The sequence below is a fragment of the Lepidochelys olivacea genome (assembly GCF_965140295.1).
Source record: "Lepidochelys olivacea isolate rLepOli2 genome assembly, chromosome: 3".
Classification (NCBI taxonomy): Eukaryota; Metazoa; Chordata; order Testudines; family Cheloniidae; genus Lepidochelys; species Lepidochelys olivacea.
Window position 1 is genome coordinate 56381573 of NC_140413.1, and position 22365 is coordinate 56403937.

A 22365-nucleotide genomic window follows, 5' to 3' on the forward strand; every position below is an offset into this window, starting at 1 on the left:
GTCCTGGTCAGGCCAGCTCCTCTACGCCTTTCCCTGGTTCCCTCTGATCAGCAAGATCCTGGAGAAAATAGACAGACAAAGCCAGGGACCTCCTCGTTGCCCCGGCATGACCCAGGCAACACTGGTACAGTACCCTCTCGGGGCTGGCAGTGGCTCCGCCATGGCAGTTGCTGCTCTACCTGGACATGCTCTCTCAGAACCAGGGCCACCGCCTCCATCCCAACCTAGCAACGCTTCACCTCACGGCATGGCTGCTCAGTGGCTAGGTGGCAAGGAAAGGACATGCTCGGAACACTTTCAGTGCGTCCTCCTCGAAAGTAGACGGCCCTCCACTCACTGCTCCTATTGTTATACCAATAAAATAAAAACCAGCAGGATCTTATTAAAGGGAAAAAGGCAAAATACCACATTTATTGTGAATACAGAAAGAATCATAGTAAGCAGTTAGTTATAGCTATAACCTTCCATTCAATCTCATATTTATTCACACATTCATTCCTACACACACATACACGCACACACAGGTTCTGCAAGGTTGTTATCATAGTTACCAGCCTTAGAGTTGCTCATGCCAAGCCACTGGCCAGGTGGCCTGGACATGAGGAGGGAGCAGGGCCTTGTCAGATGCACATCTGATGCTCCTGGCAGTTGGTTTGCAGAATGAGACCCCAAAGTTCTCACTTTCTAGAGTCCATTTTTATAGGAATTTCTTCCTATGCCAGTCTATGGGAATTGCTTCATCATGCTGTTGCTGAATCAATCAGCAGATGGCACATTCCTGACGGCTTTGTGCTGCTAGATGTTATCTTGTTCTTTGGTTCTCCCATTCTTGAGGCTGTTGGATGAATTCCAGTCTGCCCTCCGGGGGTCCTCTGGTTATTTCCACTTGACGCCTTCTTCAGCCGATGGACACTGGATTCTTAGGCTGGCACCTCCCTGATCATTCAGTTATTATCCACACCAAGCATCCATCCACATACATCCTCTATCTCTATTTTAATCACAGTTGTTAACAAAGCGAGATGAATACAACAAAAGGGCGGGGAGTCTCTGTGTGCTGTTTCTGTTGTTACAGAATATTGCTTTGAGTCTCTCTCTGTGTGAATTGCTTTGAGAACAGACACTGTCTTAGAAATGTACTAACGCAATTAGCAGCTTGCAAGTTTCACACATCGAGGGAGAGAAACAGTACCAAAAACGAAGAGATCTCTTAATTAGTAATACCTTGGAATTTAAACTATGGGGAATCAAACTCATTTGTGATTTTAATACAGAACTTCTTTAATATGATCCAACACTATGTGGCGAAGTGGTCTTGGTTTTCAAGGTGGGCTGCATGCCAGGGTGTTTCCCCAATGGCTGCCCCAATCCAGCTTATCCTTGATTACCTCCTCCACCTGAGGGCCCAGGGACTGGCGCCCTCCTCAGTCAGGGTACACTTGGTGGCCATATCGGCCTTTCATCCCCTGATGCAAGGGCACACGGTGTTTTCCCATGCTGTGACCGGCCGGTTCCTTAAGGGTTTGGACCATCTCATACCCATATTCTAAGCCCCTGGTTCTGCAATGGAACCTAAACCTGGTGCTGGCTCGTCTCACGGGGGCCCCGTTTGAACCACTGGCCACGTGTTCCTGGTCTCACCTCTCATGGAAGGTGGCCTTCCTGGTAGCTATCACGTTGGCCAGGCGGGTCTCAGCGCTCAGGACCCTAACCTCCCAACCGCCGTATACGGTTTTTCATAAGGACAAGATCCAGCTTCTCCCACACCCCGCATTCCTCCCAAAGGTGGTCTCCGCCTACCACATGGGTCAGGACATTTTTCTGCCAGTCCTCTGCCCCAGGCCTCACACGACTAGTGAGGAATGCCGTTTCCAAACGCTCGACGTGAGGCGAGCTCTGGCTCTCTACCTCGAACGGACCAAGCCGTTCAGAAAGTCTTCGCAACTGTTCGTCGCCTCGGCTGAGCACGCAAAGAGTCAGCCGACTTCCACCCAGTGGCTTTCTAAGTGGATCACTTTGTGCATCTGTTCCTGTTATGAGCTGGCGGGGGTTCCCCCGCTGCCCATTTGTGAGAGCACACTCGACTCGGGCGCAGGCCTCGTCAGCTGCCTTCATGGCCCACGTCCCCATGCAGGACATTTGTAGGGCCACCACTTGGTCTTCTGTTCACACGTTCACCTCGCACTATGCGATCGTCTCCCAGGCCAGGGATGATGCCGGATTCGGCAGGGTGGTACTCTGTCTCGAGAACTTGTGAACTCCTACCCACCTCCAACAGATATAGCTTGGAATCACCTATTGTGGAATACACATGAGCAATCACTCAAAGAAGAAAAGAAAGTTACCTTTTCCATAACTGGTGTTCTTCAAGATGTGTTGCTCATGTCTATTCCATATCCCACTCTCCTTCCCCTCTGTCGGAGTTGTCTGGCAAGAAGGAACTGAGGGTGAGGGGAGCTCAGCCCCCCTTGTACCGCTCCAGGCAGGCGCCGCTCCAGGGGTCATTGGGGGGGGGCGCTCCTCCGTACAGGTACTGCTAGGAGGAAAACTTCCGGAACCGGTGCACGTGGCGAGTACGCACACTTATTGTGGAATAGATATGAGCAACACATCTCAAAGAACACCAGTTACGGAAAAGGTAACTGTCTTTTCTAGTTCCTCCATTTTGTCGCCCAGGCTCCTTGGGTTGGTGTACAGACACCTTAGTTGTTTCTGCTTGGCTTCATCCAGATTCCTCACCCGATTAGGTACTGTCATTCTACTGCCAATATCACCTACCTAACTGTTAGTGTCGTTGGTATTGACACTCTCTTTGCTCTTGGTGTCCATTCTCCTACCCTCTGTTGCTCCTTGCTCCATTGCTGTGTCCTCTCGTACTTGACTTTCCCTCCCACTTAATGTTAGAATCAGGTGTGGAGATTACATGTTTGTTGTGTTCCCCCTGGTGGCACCAAGTAACATGCAGGAGGAGCAGCCTGACTGGAATTGAGAGGGTGAAGAACTGTAGGAGCTGGAGCCAGGGGCGTCTGAGGGGACAGAGACATGCTAGGAACATAGAGACAGAAGAAGGGTCTGTACATAGGCAGAAAACTCCTTCAGAATGTGGAATTGCACTCAGGAGTCCAGAGTGTCTATGTTCCTCTGCTGTCAGCAAATAGCCGTGAAATTCACAAGCGAAATGTATTTCTCAGCTCCTTTTAGGAGCTGATCTTTGTAGATGGTGACAACTTACTTGTGCTACCAGTTAGTCTTTTAGCTCAAGTGGTAGAGGTCTCTGCTGTGTATCTAAAGGCTTGGACTGCACTGAGGACTCAAGTTGGAGAGCGTCATGAATTCCACATGAGAGAATTACTGTTTTTCAGTTTGTGTTTTTTAAATGTAAAAGTTGGAAAGTTGAGCTCTGAAAAGTTAGGGAATGCCAGAATTAAGGTTGCTTGTGTAATCTTAATTTGGCCCCGTTCTGCATGTCAAATATGATACAGTTTTTAATTACCTGATTTTACTATTCTTTCCACAGACTCCCTGCCTCACTCAGTGCATAGAATGAACCTGTTGTGGGGATGAATCAGGGTAGTTTAGTGAATGAGGCTGTGGCTGTGTCATAAATATAAAGGGAAGGGTAAACACCTTCAAATCCCTCCTGGCCAGAGGAAAAACCCTTTCATAGAGTCATAGAATCATAGAATATCAGGGTTGGAAGGGACCCCAGAAGGTCATCTAGTCCAACTCCCTGCTCAAAGCAGGACCAATTCCCAGTTAAATCATCCCAGCCAGGGCTTTGTCAAGCCTGACCTTAAAAACCTCTAAGGAAGGAGATTCTACCACCTCCCTAGGTAACGCATTCCAGTGTTTCACCACCCTCTTAGTGAAAAAGTTTTTCCTAATATCCAATCTAAACCTCCCCCACTGCAACTTGAGATCATTACTCCTCGTTCTGTCATCTGCTACCATTGAGAACAGTCTAGAGCCATCCTCTTTGGAACCCCCTTTCAGGTAGTTGAAAGCAGCTATCAAATCCCCCCTCATTCTTCTCTTCTGCAGGCTAAACAATCCCAGCTCCCTCAGCCTCTCCTCATAACTCATGTGTTCCAGTCCCCTAATCATTTTTGTTGCCCTTCGCTGGACTCTCTCCAATTTATCCACATCCTTCTTGAAGTGTGGGGCCCAAAACTGGACACAGTACTCCAGATGAGGCCTCACCAATGTCGAATAGAGGGGAACGATCACGTCCCTCGATCTGCTCGCTATGCCCCTACTTATACACCTGTAAAGGGTTAAGAAGCTAAGACAACCTCGCTGGCACCTGACCAAAATGACCAATGAGGAGACAAAATACTTTCAAAAGCTGGGGGGAGGGAAAAACAAAGCCTCTCTCTCTATCTGTGTGATGCTTTTGCTGGGGACAGACAGGAATGGAGTCTTAGAACTTAGTAAGTAATCTAATTAGATATGCGTTAGATTCTGATTTCTTTAAATGGCTGAGAAAATAAGCTGTGCTGGATGGAATTTAGATTCCTGTTTTTGTGTCTTTTTGTATCATAAGGTTTTGCCTAGAGGGATTCTCTGTGTTTTGAATCTAATTACCCTGTAAGGTATTTACCATCCTGATTTTACAGAGGTGATTCTTTTTACTTTTTATTTAATTAAAATTCTTCTTTTAAGAACCTGATTGCTTTTCATTGTTCTTAAGATCCAAGGGTTTGGGTCTGTGGTCACCTACGCAAATTGGTGAGGATTTTTATCAAGCCTTCCCCAGGAAAGAGGGTGTAGGGGTTGGGCGGATTTTGGGGGAAAGATGTTTCCAAACGGGCTCTTTCCCAATTATATACCGGTTAGACGTTTGGTGGTGGCAGCGATAAAGTACAAGGGCAAAAGGTAAAATAGTTTGTACCTTGGGGAAGTTTTAACCTAAGCTGGTAAAAGTAAGCTTAGGTTTTCATGCAGGTCCCCGCATCTGTACCCTAGAGTTCAGAGTGGGGAAGGAACCTTGACAGGGTCTCACTCACAATCACTGCTCTTTGAGTTTGATTTTATTATTTATTTATTTATTAACGGGGAGAAATGAGGAAAGGGAACTGTCCCAGTCATGTAAGTGTAAGGCAGGATGATGCAGTAGACGATGCTTTCATAGGCCCTACTTGATAACTGGACTTGAGGAATCAGCCCAAAAGGACTCTTCACAGGAATACATGTTTGTAACAGAATGGCTTGCCTGGGGGCTGGAGATCCTGGGGCTAAGCCAGCCCTGATTACCAGACGAGCCCCCCCCGTAAGTGAAATCAGGGGATTCTAATAGAAAAGGTAGCAGGAAGCTGCAAGGGAGTGTGGTTGAGAGAGTAACTGAAACTGCCAAAGGCTGGAAACCTGACAGTAAGCTGTGGAAGTTCAGGAGAAAGCTCTCCAGGCAGGGAACCCCATGAGAGACCCTGCCCAAGGAGCAGGGCTGAGACTGCAATGGCATGTCTGAAAAGGCATCTGGAGAAGGATAAACTCCAGACAAGAGGTACGGGGAAGTAGGGATGTAAATATCATTTTAAAAGTTAACCGTTTAAACAATTAAAAAAATTTGTTTAAGCGGTTGACCGATCAAAGGGCTGGCTGGCGCCGCTGGGGCTGGGGCTGATCTGGCCAGCGCAGCTGGGGCTGGGCTCGATCTCCCAGAGGCTACTGAAGCCAATTGGGGAGATTTTAGCCTGCTAAAAGTCTGGCAGCGCAGCGGGGCTAAGGCAGGCTCCCTACCTGCCCTGACTCCGTGCGGCTCCCGGAAGTGGCCAGCTTGTCCCTGTGGCCCCTTGGCACAGGTGGGCCCAGGGAATCTCTGCACGAAACCCCCACTCCCAGCACCGACTCACAGCTCCCAATGGCTGGGAACAGGAAACCACAGCCAATGGAAGTTGCGGGGCCGGCGCCTGTGGGCGGGGGCAGCGTGCAGAGCTGCCTGGCTGCCCCTGAGCCTAGGAGCTGCTGCTGGACATGCCACCACTTCCAGGGGCTGCCCGAGGTAAGCACCTCACAGCCGGAGCCTGCATCCTGAACCCCTCCTGCACCCCAACCCTCTACCCCAGTCCTGAATCCCCTCCCGCACCCAAACTCCCTCCCAGAGTCTGCACCCCCTCCTGTAACCCAGCCCTGAGTCCCCTCCTGCACCAAACTCCCTCCCATAGCCAGCACCCCAACCCCAGGCTAAACCCTAAGCCCCCTCCCACACTCCAAACCCCTTGGCCTCAGCCCAGAGCCCATACCCCCTCCTGCACCTCAACCCCCTGCCCAGTGAAAGTGACTTTGCGCCACGAGGGAGTGCTCATGGTACTACATTGTGTTTGTCCACATGTGGACTTTAAAGATTCTTCTTTGCTGACTGCTGGTCTGCCTTGAAAGAATCTATTCTTTCTCACCACCAAACTCACGTGAGCTCAGTGCATCCTCAGCGTCATTCTCCTATACCATTCTGGACTGGTGTAGTATATAAAAGGGACAAGATTTGGGCAGCTCTGTCAAGCTGAAAATGTGACTCATTGTGAAGTCATTGTCAAAAGTGACTATCCCTTGGGATTGACAGGATGCAGCTTGTATAGCTGTTTAGTCCAAGAGGCATGCAGAGAGTTTGCATGGCTGGAGACAGAGAACTTGAATTTGAGTTGGATAGCGCTCATAGCAATCATAAATATAACCTGAGTATGTAGATTAAAAACACTCCAATGAACTAATACTTATATTTGCTTCTAGTTCCTGATAGATTGCAAAAGGCAAAACTAAAATGTTATGAGGATTATAGAAGGGCATTGTCTGCCACACTTACAGAATCTAGAAGTGGAAAACATCTATTAGGATATTGCCCTGTCTGCCCGTTGAGGATTGTTCCTTATAGTATAGTATATACTGCATAGTAGTGCTCTTACTCTTATTTTGCCTACTCTAGTTAGTATTTATTTCGTTTATTTGTTAGGCAAAAATAATGTAGGGTCCTTAATCCACCACCTTTTTGATCAGTAGTTACATATTTGTATATGATTGAAGAATTTAACTGTACTGTTTGTTTGATTTCCAATTTTTTTTAAAAAAGCATGAGACTATTGGATCTTATATGGGAACAAAGAGGAAGTAATATATTTAACTGCCCTCTTCTCATTTTAAATCACTCCCGAAGAATCACTTCTAAGCCAGTGCCACAAGAAATGAAGCAATAAATACACTTGCATGTTACGTTATATATATTTATATGTGTGTGTGTGTGTGTTATATATAATATTTCTTTTTAAAAAATCTGACTGCACTGTGTTACACCTTTGCTCAGTAACTCTGTAATCTGATTGCTGTAACCCGCTATTCTTCCTGCAGTGTCCCCTCTCCCTGGTTTTATTGGCTCACTTCATTGCATCATATCTGAAATTAGATAGAAATTCTTCGAGATTGGGACTTTGGCTGCTGTATGGTGTCTAGCATACATTTGGATACTGTAAAATAATAATAGATTTCAAAGTAGAACAAAATAATATTTTCATTATCTGCATTGTATTCTTTTAAAACTTCTATGTCTGCTTGATTTTCAGGTGCTGATCTTGCCTTTCCAGCTTCAGTCCATGACAATGTAATTTGCAGTAAAACGTTCCAAATTCTTTACAAAAATGAGGAGGTTTCTGTGAATGATGTTATGATCTTCAAAATTAAAATGCTCTTAGATGAACGGAAGGTAATCTGCCATTCAAGTATATTTAACTATTCAGATCCTTTAGGCATAATTTGCAAAATACTGAACATAATTGTCATGTTTTTAACTCCTTTTCAGATTGAAGAATCCCTTAATGAAATGAATTTCCTGCTATCCTTAGATCTACACTTCACAGACACAGATTATTCGTAAATTTAAAAATAATACAAATTTTATTAAATAATTGAAATGCCTGTTAACTGCTTTTTTAAAATTGAGATTAAAATTATAACATCGTACATACAAAATATTGCTGAAACATTTTTAAAATCTAGAATGCTTAATTTATTTTATTTTATTCCGCTATTCATATATTAGAAGTTTATTTGTGTGGGCAAAAAAATCCAGTTAATCTCTTGAGACAGGTTGCAGACTTTAATTACTGGGTTTAGGAGAGATTCCTTGTTGTTTACCTATCCATCCTGCTGTTCCCTTTTAGAGATGTAATTATATTTATACATGATATAGTATAAAACAATACTATATTTTATATATTAAAGTTATTGAAGACCAATATGGCTATGGCCTTGTGTTGTTTAAATAATGGGTTGCTGTTTCTTGTATTGGGGATTTTATTATTGGATGACTTAAAACATTGTTCCAGTAATTACACTTTTTTTTTTTCCCCCCCAAGGCCAGATGATCTGAGCACACTGCAACTAATTAGTAGCCGAACTTTAAAGTTGCACTTTAGCTTACACCAGGGCCTTCATCACTACGTCAATGTTATGTTTGATTACTTCCACCTCTCTGTCATATCTGTTACAATCCATGCTTCTTTGGTTGCTCTACACCAGCCATTGATAAGGTAATATCCCATTAATAAGTTTCAATTAATATATTGGATTATTAGTTATTGTAACTTATGTGAGACTTTTGGTGAGAATGGATGTAATACTTAGAGTAAAGTTTATGTATATGACGTATTGTGCTTTATGATGTTTTACATTAGAAGCTGTTTTGGTTTTTTTTTGTTTTTTTCCTTAAAACTGTAAAATTCTGAGTTCTAGTTTATGTAGAATAAAAGGAGTGCAGGTGGTAAAAGACAGATAACTGCAATAATTGAATACACCCAAGAGAAAAGAAGTAGACAGCAATATCACCCTATGCTAGTGTTCATACAATCTGTAGTTAGGGTGAGGTGATCTCTGTTCATTTTATTTATCTTTTTTATCCCTGGGTTGAACTGAGCTGACTCTCAACGGTTTGTTGAGATAGTACTCTTTCCTGATTTCTACACTTTGTACTCCAGAATCTGCTTTCATTTTTTTTGACATCTCTATCCTTTGTAGATGTGAAGAAAAGCTATATAATGTGAACACAGTATAACCAGTATGGCAGCGTCTTTTGAGTGTACAGGCAGCTTGAAAAAGTAGCTGAGTAAACTTCCATTGATTATTTAAATGCATCGTTAACTCTGGAGCATAGTGATGACACTATCCACATAAGCTTTAACTATTACATAGATTATCAAAGGATATGCCAGAAAGAAGAGGGATAACCCTGTTATGAATTTGAGCATAGTTTACTGCATGTGATACTTCATTTTGTCCTGAGTGGAGGAGCTTAGTTTGTGGACAGAGCTTGGTAGAGTAACACCACTTTTTCCCCCCACAGTGTTATGCTGTAATTATTTTTTGCAGGAAGAGATTGAAGAATAATGAATAAGGGAGTATGTGGGCTTGTACATTCTCATTCTAGCAGGGTTTGGAGTGATCATGTATTTGATGGTATGCTCTACTGGTACCTTTCTGATGGCCTTACCAGTATGTGTTAAAGTGTTTATTTTAAGAGTTTCTTTCTTGTATTTACGTGCCCATATGAAACTTACATTGCAGTAATCTAACTGATGGAGCTTTAAAAGCATTGTATGAGGTTGTCTGCAGCAATGGAAAAACCTACAAACAAACCTTTTTTTAAAGTAGTATATATATTTATGCAAACTAAACGAATAATGCCAAATTAAGAAAATAACCATCTATTCCTCTTCCCCCCCCACACACAAATAGGCAATATCGTGCTCTGTAGCCTACATTTATATTCTACATTTGTACTAATGTGACTCAACAACAAAAATAGGACTCAGCTGAGCAGCTTTTACCATTATTGCAGTAAGAGAACCTACTGCATGGTTTTATATGAATATTTATTATTTGTATTACAGAAGTACCTAGATGTCCCAAATGAGAGCAGGGTCTTATTGTGCTTGATGCTGTACATATACATTTTAAGAAACTATCTCTCACCCTTTGTCTTGCCTATTTAGAAATAAAGTATTGTTTTCCCTGCCATTACAAAGATCAGAACTGGGGAAAGAAACATTAAGGGTATGTCTATACTGCACACTCTTTACAGCAATGTGTAGAGTATATACTCTGCATGTCCCTCTAGAATGGTTGTAAATAGCAATGTAGACAGTGAGGCACTGCTTGTGTGAGTAAAGACACACCTTCGGGTATGTACCCTACATGGTTCTCTATACCCTCAAGCAGTGCCTCTTCTGTGTACCCTGCTATTTTTAGCTATGTAGTATCCTGCTTCTTCCCCACTGTGGGAGCCTTTCCCCACTGCCAGAGTCTCTCTTTGTGTTGGGGAAAGGCTCTGACAGCTCCCTGCTTCCAGATCCTTTCTCTGCTTCAGGGACTACCAGACCCTTCCCCTGCTACCTCCCCATTGCCAGAGACCTTTCCCAGCTTGTGTAGCTACAAGCCACAGTGTGGATGCAGCTTGTTTTTCATTCTGGCATGTAGCTACAAATACAGTAACTCCTCGCTTAATGTTATAGTTACGTTCCTGAAAATGATACTTTAAGCAAAACGATATTAAGCGAATCCAATTTTCCCATAAGTATTAATGTAAATGAGGGGATTTGGTTCCAGGGAATTTTTTTTCACCAGACAAAAACATACATACATATATACATACATACACACACACACACACACACACACACACACACAGTATATGTTTTAAACAAATAGTTTAATAGTGTACACAGTAATGGTGATTGTGAAGCTTGGTTGAGCTGGTGAAGTCAGAGGGTGGGATATTTCCCAGGGAATGCCTTGCTGCTAAATGATGAACTAGCACTCGGCTGAGCCCTCAAGGGTTAACACCTTGTTGTTAATATAGCCTCACACTCTACAATGCAGTAGAGTGTGAGGCTATATTAAATGGAATGGAGGGAGGAAACACAATAGATGCATGGCAGTGGCCACAAACATTCCCTGAGGAAACTGAAGCAGATGAAGAACCCACGCTATCCCACTGGAACACATCACTCCCTCCACTTTCCAGAGTGCTGGGTGGTGCATGTGCGTGTGAGACAGAGACACACACCGTGTGTGTGTGTGTGTGTGTGTGTGTGTGTGTGAGAGAGAGAGAGAGAGAGAGAGACACGCACATTGATCTTTTAAGTACTCTGACCCCACTCCAAGTACACTGCCTTTTTAAGTAGATCAGCAAGTTGAGACCGCAGCTGCTGCCAGTAATCTCCCTCTGTCCTGAGCCCTGTCGTGTCCTCCCCGCCGCTCTGTGGAGATGGGATCGAGGAGCAGGGGGAGAGGGACACTCTGACATTAGCACCCCTCTTCCCCCCTACCCCTTGCACAGCAAACAGGAGGCTCCCGGGAGCAGCTTCAAGGCAGGGGGCAGGAGCAGCACACGGCAGTGGTGGGAGGGACACCAGAACTGCCCGGCAATTGATAGCTTGCTGGGCGGCTGCCACAAAGAGAACTTAGGGGAGCTGATGGGGGGCTGCCAGCCCACCCTGGTTCCAAGCCCCCACCAGCTAGCTGCAACGGGCTGCTCTTCCTGCAAGCAGTGGACAAAGCAGGCGGCAGCCAAACAATGTTATAAGGGAGCGTTGCACAACTTTAAACGAGCATGTTCCTTAATTGATCAGCGACGTAACAACATTAAGCGGGACGACCGTAAGTGAGGAGTTACTTTACCCTGCTCTCTGGCACCCATGGTGTGCAGTGTAGACATAGCCTTAGTGACCAGCTCTCACAGAAAGTCTGCGACAGAGCTTGGGAATTGAACCCAGATGACCAAAATCTCAGAGCAGCATCTTAATGACAAAATCATCCTTCTTTTACCTGTCTCCTTTTTAGCATATACATTCTGTCTGTGACACTGACTACATCTGCTTTATTAGTTTTACAGTACAAGTCAACAATGGTGTTGAGTCTGGGACTAACTCAGAAACACTGTTGAAGCTCATTTTTATGCAGTTCTTTAAGTAAATATATTATGTCAATGTTTTTGACCTTAATAGGTGACTAATACACTTTCTCTTGCAATACAGCAGTTTATGCTACATACTAGTCGGAGAAAGTGGTGGCTCATCTACTAGTGGGGAATTACTAGAAGAAGACTATTTGGTTCAACAGCAGAAGCCAAAAGGATTAACTGCTGACTATGGTTAACAGCCAATAGACAAGGAGATGCCTGCAGTAGCTGCAATTAGCACACTTTTAGTTGCCGTCATTGCTGCCCTTGTCCTTGTTTCTGGCCTTTTTCTTTTGAGGTTCTTGTCACTGTCACAGTGGCATTAACATCTGCCCTGCCTTTTTATTGGTCATCTTTTGCCTAGTCTCCTAAATTTGTAGGAGTCAATAGACTCTGTATTCAAACACCTTTCCTAAGTTCTCTTAAACTGTTCCTCATATGGGGGAAAAATCACTAATTTTTATGTTTACAGAACACATCAAAAATAAGTGTGGTGGGTGGAAAAACAAACAGCATTACACTAGTAATATTGATTTTGTTATTTAAACACCAATTTTTCTTTGAAGTATGTTTCTTTGCTTTCCTTCCGAATCTTCAAATACTCCATGTCAGCTCCTTCTCTTTCCCTGAACTCTTTCTCATGAGTTCCAGTGCACATGTAAATGTCAGTCCGCAAAATGATATTACAGGAAGGTGAATTTATTATTTAAGCTGCCTTAGCTATGGTACACAAATTTCATGTTTGCTAGCAAAAACTGTTCTTATTTGTATGTATGATGTCTTCAGAGAATCAGGTAATATTCTTCCATGGCACCTTTATACAATACTGGCAAAAATTTTGGATTTGCTGGTGTTCTGTATGTGCAAATTTTTCTTCCCAGTTTTGGCTCTGACAATAGTGAGTGAATGGAGCAATTTAACTTTATATATCAACTCAGTAAAATGTGAAAAGAGACACTAAAACGAAGTAGTAATTTTCATGTTGCTACAGTCGTCATTGGAGCAGAATGTTACCAGTTCACCCAGAAATATTTTTAAATACTTTTAAAAATCTGATCATCCAAGGTGTCCTTTTTAATACTTTTCAAGAAATTTTCAACAAACAAGCTTTGCAGTTGTTGTAAGAAGGGACTCAAAACCAGTAATTACCTGAACATCTTGATTCCCTCTGACTTTCATTTAAAAACACAAGTGATTTGTGTTAAGAATTTCTGCTACTATGATAAATAATTGTGGCACACACTCCTTATTACATGTATTCGGTTCACTTTGTGTTTATAATCAAGTGGATATTTTTCTCTATTTTTAAATGGTTCTGGCAGCTTTCCTCGTCCAGTGAAGAATACTTGGTTAAACAGGAACACACCAGCACAGAACAGGGACACTGTGATTCCTACTCTTGAAAGTGTGGTCTTCGGCAATAACTACACAAAACAATTATCAGCAGATGTAAGAATATTATTGATTATTTTATTTATAATATTTCTGATGTTTATTAGGTAATAATTCTTTTTGAATTAATGGTATCGAAGGGCAAACTTAATTAAAGGCACTTTACTATGCCTAGTGACATGATGTAAAGGGAAGAACTTTAACAAAGGACTACGATGTATGTTTCAAGTTCCCTTTTATAGAAAACTTAAAATATTTAGTATAGGGCTGTTGATTAATTGCAGTTAACTCATGTGATTAACTCAAAAAAATTAATCACAGTTTAAAAAATTAATTGCCATTATTTGCAGTTTTAATTGCACTGGTAAACAATAGAATACCAATTGAAATTTATTAAATATTTTGGTTTTTTCTACATTTTCAAATTTTTTTATTTCAATTACAACACAGAATACAAAGTGTACAGTACTCACTTTATATTATTTTTATTACAGATATTTGCAGTGTAAAAATGATAAACAAAAGAAATAGTATTTTTCTGTTCACTTCATACAAGTACCACAGTGCATCTCTTTATCATGAACGCACAACTTACAAATGTAGATTTTTTTTTGTTACATAACTGCACTCAAAAACAAAACAATGTAAAACTTCAGAGCCTACAAGTCCACTCAGTCCTACTTGTTGTTCAGCCAATCGCTAAGAGAAACAGGTTTATTTACATTTACAGGAGATAATGCTGCCCGCTTCTTGTTTACAATGTCATCTGAAAGTGAGAACAGACATTCTCATGGCATTTTTATAGCCGGCATTGCAAGATGTTTATGTGCCAGATATTCTAAACATTCGTATGTCCCTTCATGCTTCAGCCACCATTCCAGAGGACATGCTTCCATGCTGATGATACTCATTAAAAAATAAATCATTAATTAAGTTTGTGACTGAACTCCTTGGTGGAGAATTGTATGTCTTATGTTCTCTGTTTTGCCCGCTTTCTGCCATATATTTCATGTTATAGCAGTCTCAGATGATGACCCCACATGTTCTTCATTTAAAGTACACTTTCACTGCACATTTGACAGAATATAAGGTACCAATGTGAGATTTCTAAAGATAGCTACATCACTTGACCCAAGGTTTAAGAATCTGAAGTGCCTTCCAAAATCTGATTGGGATGGGGTGTGAAACATGCTTTCAGAAGTCTTAAAAGAGCAACACTCCGATGTGAAAACTACAGAACCCGAACCACCAAAAAAGATAATCAGCCTTCTGCTGGTGGCATCTGACTCATATGATGAAAATGAACATGTGTTGGTCTGCACTGCTTTGGATCGTTATCAAGCAGAACCCATCGTCAGTATGTTATACCAATAAAATAAAAACCAGCAGCATCTTATTAAAGGGAAAAAGGCAAAATACCACATTTATTGTGAATACAGAAAGAATCATAGTAAGCAGTTAGTTATAGCTATAACATTCCATTCAATCTCATATTTATTCACACATTCATTCCTACACACACACACACAGGTTCTGCAAGGTTGTTATCATAGTTACCAGCCTTAGAGTTGCTCATGCCAAGCCACTGGCCAGGTGGCCTAGACATGAGGAGGGAGCAGGGCCTTGTCAGATGCACATCTGATGCTCCTGGCAGTTGGTTTGCAGAATGAGACCCCAAAGTTCTCACTTTCTAGAGTCCATTTTTATAGGAATTTCTTCCTATGCCAGTCTATGGGAATTGCTTCATCATGCTGTTGCTGAATCAATCAGCAGATGGCACATTCCTGACGGCTCCGTGCTGCCAGATGTTATCTTGTTCTTTGATTCTTCCATTCTTGAGGCTGTTGGGTGGATTCCAGTCTGCCCTCCGGGGGTCCTCTGGTTATTTCCACTTGATGCCTTCTTCAGCTGATGGACACTGGATTCCTAGGCTGGCACCTCCCTGGTCATTCAGTTATTATCCACACATATCCTCTATCTCTGTTTTAATCACAATTGTTAACAAAGCGAGATGAATACAACAAAAGGGCGGGAAGTCTCTGTGTGCTGTTTCTGTTGTTACAGAGTATTGCTTTGAGTCTCTCTCTCTGAGTATTTGTTGTTACAAAGAATTGCTTTAGAACAGACTCTGTCTTAGAAATGTACTAATACAATTAGCAGCTTGCAAGTTTTACACATAGAGGGAGAGAAACAATATCAAAAACCAAGAGACCTCTTAATTAATAATACCCTGGAATTTAAACTCTGGGGAATCAAACTCATTTGTGATTTTAATACAGAACTTCTTTATATGATCCAACAAGCGTGGTTGAACCATGAAGGGACATATGAATCTTTAGCAAGTCAGGCACGTAAATATCTTGCAACGCCAGTTACAACAGTGCCATGCAAACGTCTGTTCTCACTTTCAGGTGACATTGTAAACAAGAAGCGGGCAGCATTATCTCCTGCAAATGTAAACAAACTTGTTTGTCTGAGCGATTGGCCAAACAAGAAGCAGGATTGAGTGGACTTGTAAGTTCTAAAGTTTTACATGGTTTTATTTTTGAATTCAGTTATTTTTTTTTACATAATTCTATATTTGTAAATTGCGCTTACAAATTGATAAAGAGATTGCATTACAATACTTGTAGTAAGTGAATTGAAAAATACTATTTCTTTTGTTGTTTACAGTGCAAATATTTATAATAAAATAAATATAAAGTGAGTACTGTACATTTTGTGTTACATGTTGTAATTTAAATCAATATATTTGAAAATGTGGAAAACATCCAAAAAAATTATATATATGGTATTCTATTATTGTTTAGCAGTACAATTAATCATGGTTAATTTTTTTAATCACTTGACTGCACTAATTTATTGTATTTATCTTTTTTGTGAGATGGCACTCAAGTGGACATTGCAGGGCTAGGGATGAGTTTGTTTCAGATGAGTTTGGGGTGGAGGATGATCTATAGAACATCTTTTTAGTTATTCTGTTAATGCAATTTTATAGTATGTAATTAATATGTATATGAATCCTTTTTTAGGGTTGCAGTTTTGTGATTGCGGAGTCCTTCCTGAATCACGCCTACAATCTCCACTACACACTTTGTGCCAGTTTGCTGCTTGCATTTAAAGGGTTACACAGCTATTTCATCCTGATAGCAAAGGAGCTCCCCTCCTCACACCGAATAGAACTGGGTATGCTGAACACAATAAAATAAATCACTTTTATTCTCTATCACAAAGATATTTTCTGTCTTCTTGCTGTGCTCCTTAGAAAGGCCTGTTTTCTCTCCTTTCTTCTAGATTGAAATATAGTTAATCTTATACCTTGTACCTGTTGTGCACCTGCTATTTTACTACTGGAATTGAAATGAGTCTTTTAGTAATGATCAAAAATATAACAAAAAACACTGCCATCAAGTTAATAAGATTAACAAACTGGCTTTACAGGATCTTAAATTATTTTCTTATAGCTTTTTCAAATCAATACATTAGTACTAAAAATATTTGAAGCAAATCCCCACCTCAGTCTAAATACTGTATTATGCCTATGTGCATGCTGTAAGGAAATGTGATTGTTGTATATAAATAAGTTTAAAGTTTGATTCTAAAAAAAAATCTAAATGCTGTAAGTTTTTATCTGAAAAGAACATCATGGGGAAAACTTGAAAATAAGGCCTCAAGAAGAAATTATTTCTCAGTCAATTTTTTGTTTTTTAAAGGCTGGATGCTCTTAAATTGACATAATATTAATTATCTGAGACTTCGGAAGAACAGATTACGCTGTGGACTAAATCTATGTAACTGAACAGTCAGTAAGATTAAGTTTAGTTTTGAGAGTAGCCACTTTTTCATCATGATTAAAATTGAACAGTTAGAGAACATATTTTGAATCAGCCACCTTTTGCAGATGGAGCTAAGGAAATATTGCTTAAAAATATAGTTCTTCTAATAAGTCTGTTCTGCAATCGGAATTTACTTTAGTATATCTTTGTCTCTCAGGGGTGTGAAAAATCCATACCCGTGAGAGACATAGCTATACTGACCTAACCTCCAGTGTAGACAGAGTGAGTAGGTCCCTCTCAGGGAGGGAGATTACCTGTGCCAATGGGAGATCCTCTCCCATCGATGTAGGCAATGTCTATGCTGTAGCATTTTAAGTGTAGACCTACTCTAACATGCAGGATTAGTACTAAGCTAATGTCAGTTTTGAGTTGTGCAACCAAAAAGATGGCATAGGTGTAAAGGGATAATGCATTGGCATTCTCAAGGACCACTAGAGTTTACATCAAGCACGTTTGTGTTGAACATTAAAACTTTTTGGCTTTTTAAAAAAAAAGGGGGAAGGGCATTTTGGAATCCATGAGTATGTTATTTGATAGGGGTTAACATATCCACTACTGTTAATTTGCTTTGTCTTTTAACATTATAGGATGAGTAATCAGTAGGCATTTACCATGCAGAACTTTGAGACATGAAAAGTGTTGGCAAAAAATGAAAGAAAAAAATTTATTAATATGAGGAATACCCCATAAATACAGTAGAACCTCAGAGTTACAAACAACAAAGTTATGAACTGATGGGTCAGCCACACACTTCATTTGGAACCGGAAGTACGCAATCAGGCAGTAGCAGAGACAAAAGGAAAAAAAAAAAAGGAAACACAGTACAGTACTGTGTTAACTAACACACACACACAGAGGAAAGCAGCATTTTTCTTCTGCATAGTAAAGTTTCAAAGCTGTATTAAGTCAATGTTCAGTTGTAAACTTTGGAAATCACAACCATAACATTTTGTTCAGAGTTATGACCATTTCAGAGTTACGGACAACCTCCGTCCCCATGGTATTTGTAACTCTGAGGTTCTACTGTAATCTGTTTGATATGGTGTCTTTTTTTCTGCATAAAAATTTATATTCATTAAAGTACCATTTACACTAGAAACTAGGCTTTCTATCATCAAGAACAGGAGCAGTGCTTTTAGTCACAGTACAAAGTATATTGTGTGCCAATTACTTTAATCCTCCTGTGGTGGGGAACACCCTTTTTATGTGAATAACTCAGCTTTTAGCAAGAAAACGCCTTATGTGCCAAATAGTATCTATTAGTTTTACTCTTTATGTAAAGATATGCTTAGAATACCAAAATTATTTAATTGAAACTCCAGATTGAACTTCTGAATGAATCACAGCTTTTTCTTCAATTCCCTAATACATCGTATAAAATAAAAAATACGTAATAAAATAGAAACCGGGATTTGAATAATACAACTGTATAGTATCATCCAAGTCCCTTTGAAGTCAGTGGAAAGATTCCCCTAGTCTTAAGTGGGTTGGGCTCATACTTACTTTCAGAATCTTAATTTACCTTTTAGAGTAGCAGCTGTGTTAGTCTGTATCCACAAAAAGAAAAGGAGGACTTGTGGCACCTTAGAGACTAACAAATTTATTTGAGCATAAGCTTTCGTGAGCTACAGCTCACTTCATTGGATGCATTCTGATGAAGTGAGCTGTAGCTCACGAAAACTTATGCTCAAATAAATTTGTTAGTCCCTAAGGTGCCACAAGTCCTCCTTTTCTTTTTAATTTACCTTGAGATTCTGCAAGTTTGAACCAAAATAATCAAAAATAATATATTTAGTGCTTTGAAAATTGACTCATCTTCTATATATACTGTACATTTATTGATAACATTTTCTATATTTTAATTTTTTTCTCAATCTTTACAGTTTAGTATGCTCATATCCTTTTTTCTTATCTGTGATTTTTTTTTTGTTATTTCTGTTATGTTGTATATGCTTAGATCTGGACTGTTTATATGACAACAGTGACTAAAGCTGTTTATACAGATACTAACATTTCTAACATTATTCACTTTTGCTTCTGGAAAATAACCAATACTGATAGCTAAGAACAAGGACAGTTTTCTTTAAAAACTAGCAATAATCAGAGACAACTGCACTTCTGTAAAAATAAACAAAAAAACCCTGCACACTAGATTTTCACATTCTATATTACATGTTTTATTTTTGCCATTTGTTGTTACTATTTATCTTGAGTTTTTACACGGTAAAGTATATTTTATAGCTGAGATTCAAATAGGCTTTTTTGGGAAAAAATCCCAAATCCTTTTTAAATCTCATAAAAAGTATTGTTACCCTTTGTTTTAAATAAAATGTCTTTATCTTGCTTTAATTTTGTTTCTTTTGTTCACTTAATTCTATGATGTACATTTTTATTCATTTAAAAGTGTTGATCTATATTTTTTTTTAAACAAATTGAATTTGCAACAGTATATGCAAAATACTGTTGGACTTTATAAATAAACTTAATTGTTAGCATTTGATCAATGTTCGTTTTTAAAATTCAAAACAGACATTAGGAAATTTCAAAAACAGCCTTAATGTACATCATGAGTAACACCTAGTCTAGAAACTTTACTAAAATTATATGCTTTAATGTTCTATTCCAATTGCACTAATTTCTAGGCTAGCAATAAACTTTCTTACTAACTTTAAGGCAAATATGCACAGATTGAAAAAAAAAAAAAAAAAGAGTGTAGTAACTAGTCATCTGTGTGCAATCCTTATAACTAGCCAAGGCCAGCATGCAGGTCCTTTATGAACGCCTTCTCAGAAGAAAATATCCACGAACCCAGAGAGACGCCTATCTAGGTATGTTTTTAAAGCAGGTGATATAATCCCTTAGATTTTTATTATTAGTGCAGAGTATTTTTGTTTCAGGTTTAAAGTGGAGCAAAAAAAACTAAGGACCATATTCAACCCTGATGCAAATGTGTGGAACTCCAGTGAGAACAGTGACTAGGATAAATCTAACACTGTATGTCAGTGGAATGAGCTACCACTATTGATACTCAGTTTAGTTTCTTTCTGTTTAATAAAATAGAAGTGATTGAATAGTTAAGTGGCTTCAGCTGATTTGAAATCAAATAACTGGAGAAAACAAGAATTTCATTTAGCTTCATTAATTGGTACAACTTCAGATTTCTAAATGATAAAGAAGAATGTATTTTCTTCCTGGGGAATCTTCCATGTCTCTGCTAGAGCCTCCCAACTTGTTTTCTCTTATTTCTAAACCAACCAGTTCTCAAGGCTTAAATTGCAGCTGTTCTCTCTTTGGAGATTGTCAGCACTTTTCCATAATTGGCCAGGGGAGGATGATATTGTAGCACACTCCAGCTCAGAGGTGGGGAGAGAGAAACTGGTCCACAAATCAGTCGCAGGTCTATTGCATGGCAGTGCAGAGACTTCTAGTAGGCCTAGCATAGACCAAGTATGACTCTGTTTTGTCTGGAATTTTTCACTGTTTTTTTAACCAAAGAGCCAGCAAAATCATATCAAATCATTGCTGGATGAACATTACTGATACAGAATATTTTACTTTATAAGGTGGTATGATTGAAGTTAGTTATATTCAGTTAATTATAGTATTACAGTTTCAGTTTCATCTTTCAACTTGTTCCTCAAAGTATTATAACTGGGATGTAAAATCAGTTTGGGGTTGCAGTTGACATGCACGGTAAACCTTCAGCATGATGATGGTTGAATAAGCCATGTAATTTTTTTCACAAGTAACTGAATTTGCATGGTTTCAGAGTAACAGCCGTGTTAGTCTGTATTCGCAAAAAGAAAAGGAGTACTTGTGGCACCTTAGAGACTAACCAATTTATTTGAGCATGAGCTTTCGTGAGCTACAGCTCACTTCATCGGCGATGAAGTGAGCTGTAGCTCACGAAAGCTCATGCTCAAATAAATTGGTTAGTCTCTAAGGTGCCACAAGTACTCCTTTTGAATTTGCATGGTCCCACACACAACTGAAAATGTATCTCAGATGACAAATTTTCATTTAAGCTGTTGGGAGAAGGGGATAATTATCTTTATCAGCTATTTTGATTATAGGAGTGTATGTAATTGTTTTTAATTGCTATTTTTACTAGTTTCTGACAACTTGCATTACTACAAATTGAAAGCTTGATTTCTCAAAACGAAATAGGCTTTTAGTTATGTAGATTAGGTCATTTGGTGTTACTTTCAAACTTTTTTGAAAATATGTAATTTAAATATATTTTACCCAAATCATTATAAGAAATCCATTAATATAAATTAAGTAAATGTTTGTCATTCTATAAGTATTAAGTATATCCTAATTTTTTTATAACAGGAGGTTTAGTGTTAACTCATGTTTCCACGAGAAAATGTATTTCCGCACTTGTCCTTCATTTTTATGATATTGCAATGTTTCAAAAATGGAATTAACCATACAAATTGAACACAAACATTAATTTTGAGGTATATTCTGCCATCCTTATTCATGGAGCCTGAGGTAAGATGGCAGAATGTTCCGTAAATTACTGTTTGTATACAGATTTGTCTAGGGTAGTTATCTGGTATTCCATTTTTTGAGATACCTACAATATCATAAAAATCAAGGAACTGAGGAAATAAATTATCTCCTGGCAATATAAATCAGTGAGACTACTGAGGGCTTGTCTACATTACCCACAAGATCAACGGGCAGCGATCGATCCAACAGGGGTCGATATATTGTGTCTAGTCTAGACGCGATAAATCGATCGCTGAGCGCTCTCCTGTCGACTCCGGTACTCCACCAGAGCGAGAGGCGCAGGTGGAGTCGACGGGGGAGCGTCAGCTGTCGACTCACCGCAGTGAAGACACCGCGGTGAGTAGATCCAAGTACGTCAACTTCAGCCACATTATTCATGTAGCTGAAGTTGTGTAACTTAAATCGACACCACCCGCCCACCCCCCCGCCACCAGTGTAGACCAGATCTGAGAGTTCATGATATGAGACTTGTGCATAAATCTTTGTAAGATCTGGCCCTTACTCTGCAAACAGTCCTGTTAATTTCACCACTAAATTCATTCTTACTAAACAGTGTGAGTAAATATTTCTACTTTTTGGAAATTCTTATGTGCCATATGTTTATAAATAAGTCATCCACATTTTGTGATCTTATTTCAAGCTGCCGTCATGTGCGATTTCACAATATTGACAACTTGA

General features: G+C 39.9%; 1 protein-coding gene across 5 annotated transcripts in view; it reads left to right on the forward strand.

The window, feature by feature from the left end:
* Positions 1-22365, forward strand: part of FAM135A (family with sequence similarity 135 member A) — a 140304-nt gene that overhangs the window by 55453 nt on the left and 62486 nt on the right. For 4 of the 5 annotated variants that reach the window (XR_014711101.1, XM_084624751.1, XM_084624753.1 and 1 more), the window contains exons 5-10: positions 7551-7690; positions 7787-7857; positions 8343-8516; positions 13264-13390; positions 16366-16519; positions 19920-19997. Coding sequence is in view for 4 of the 5 variants with exons in the window: in XM_084624751.1 (XP_084480877.1) it covers positions 7551-7690; positions 7787-7857; positions 8343-8516; positions 13264-13390; positions 16366-16519; positions 19920-19997 (744 nt within the window). In the remaining variant the exon portion in view is untranslated. The remainder of the gene's footprint in view (positions 1-7550; positions 7691-7786; positions 7858-8342; positions 8517-13263; positions 13391-16365; positions 16520-19919; positions 19998-22365) is intronic. The other variant, XM_084624752.1, reaches the window with a different exon arrangement.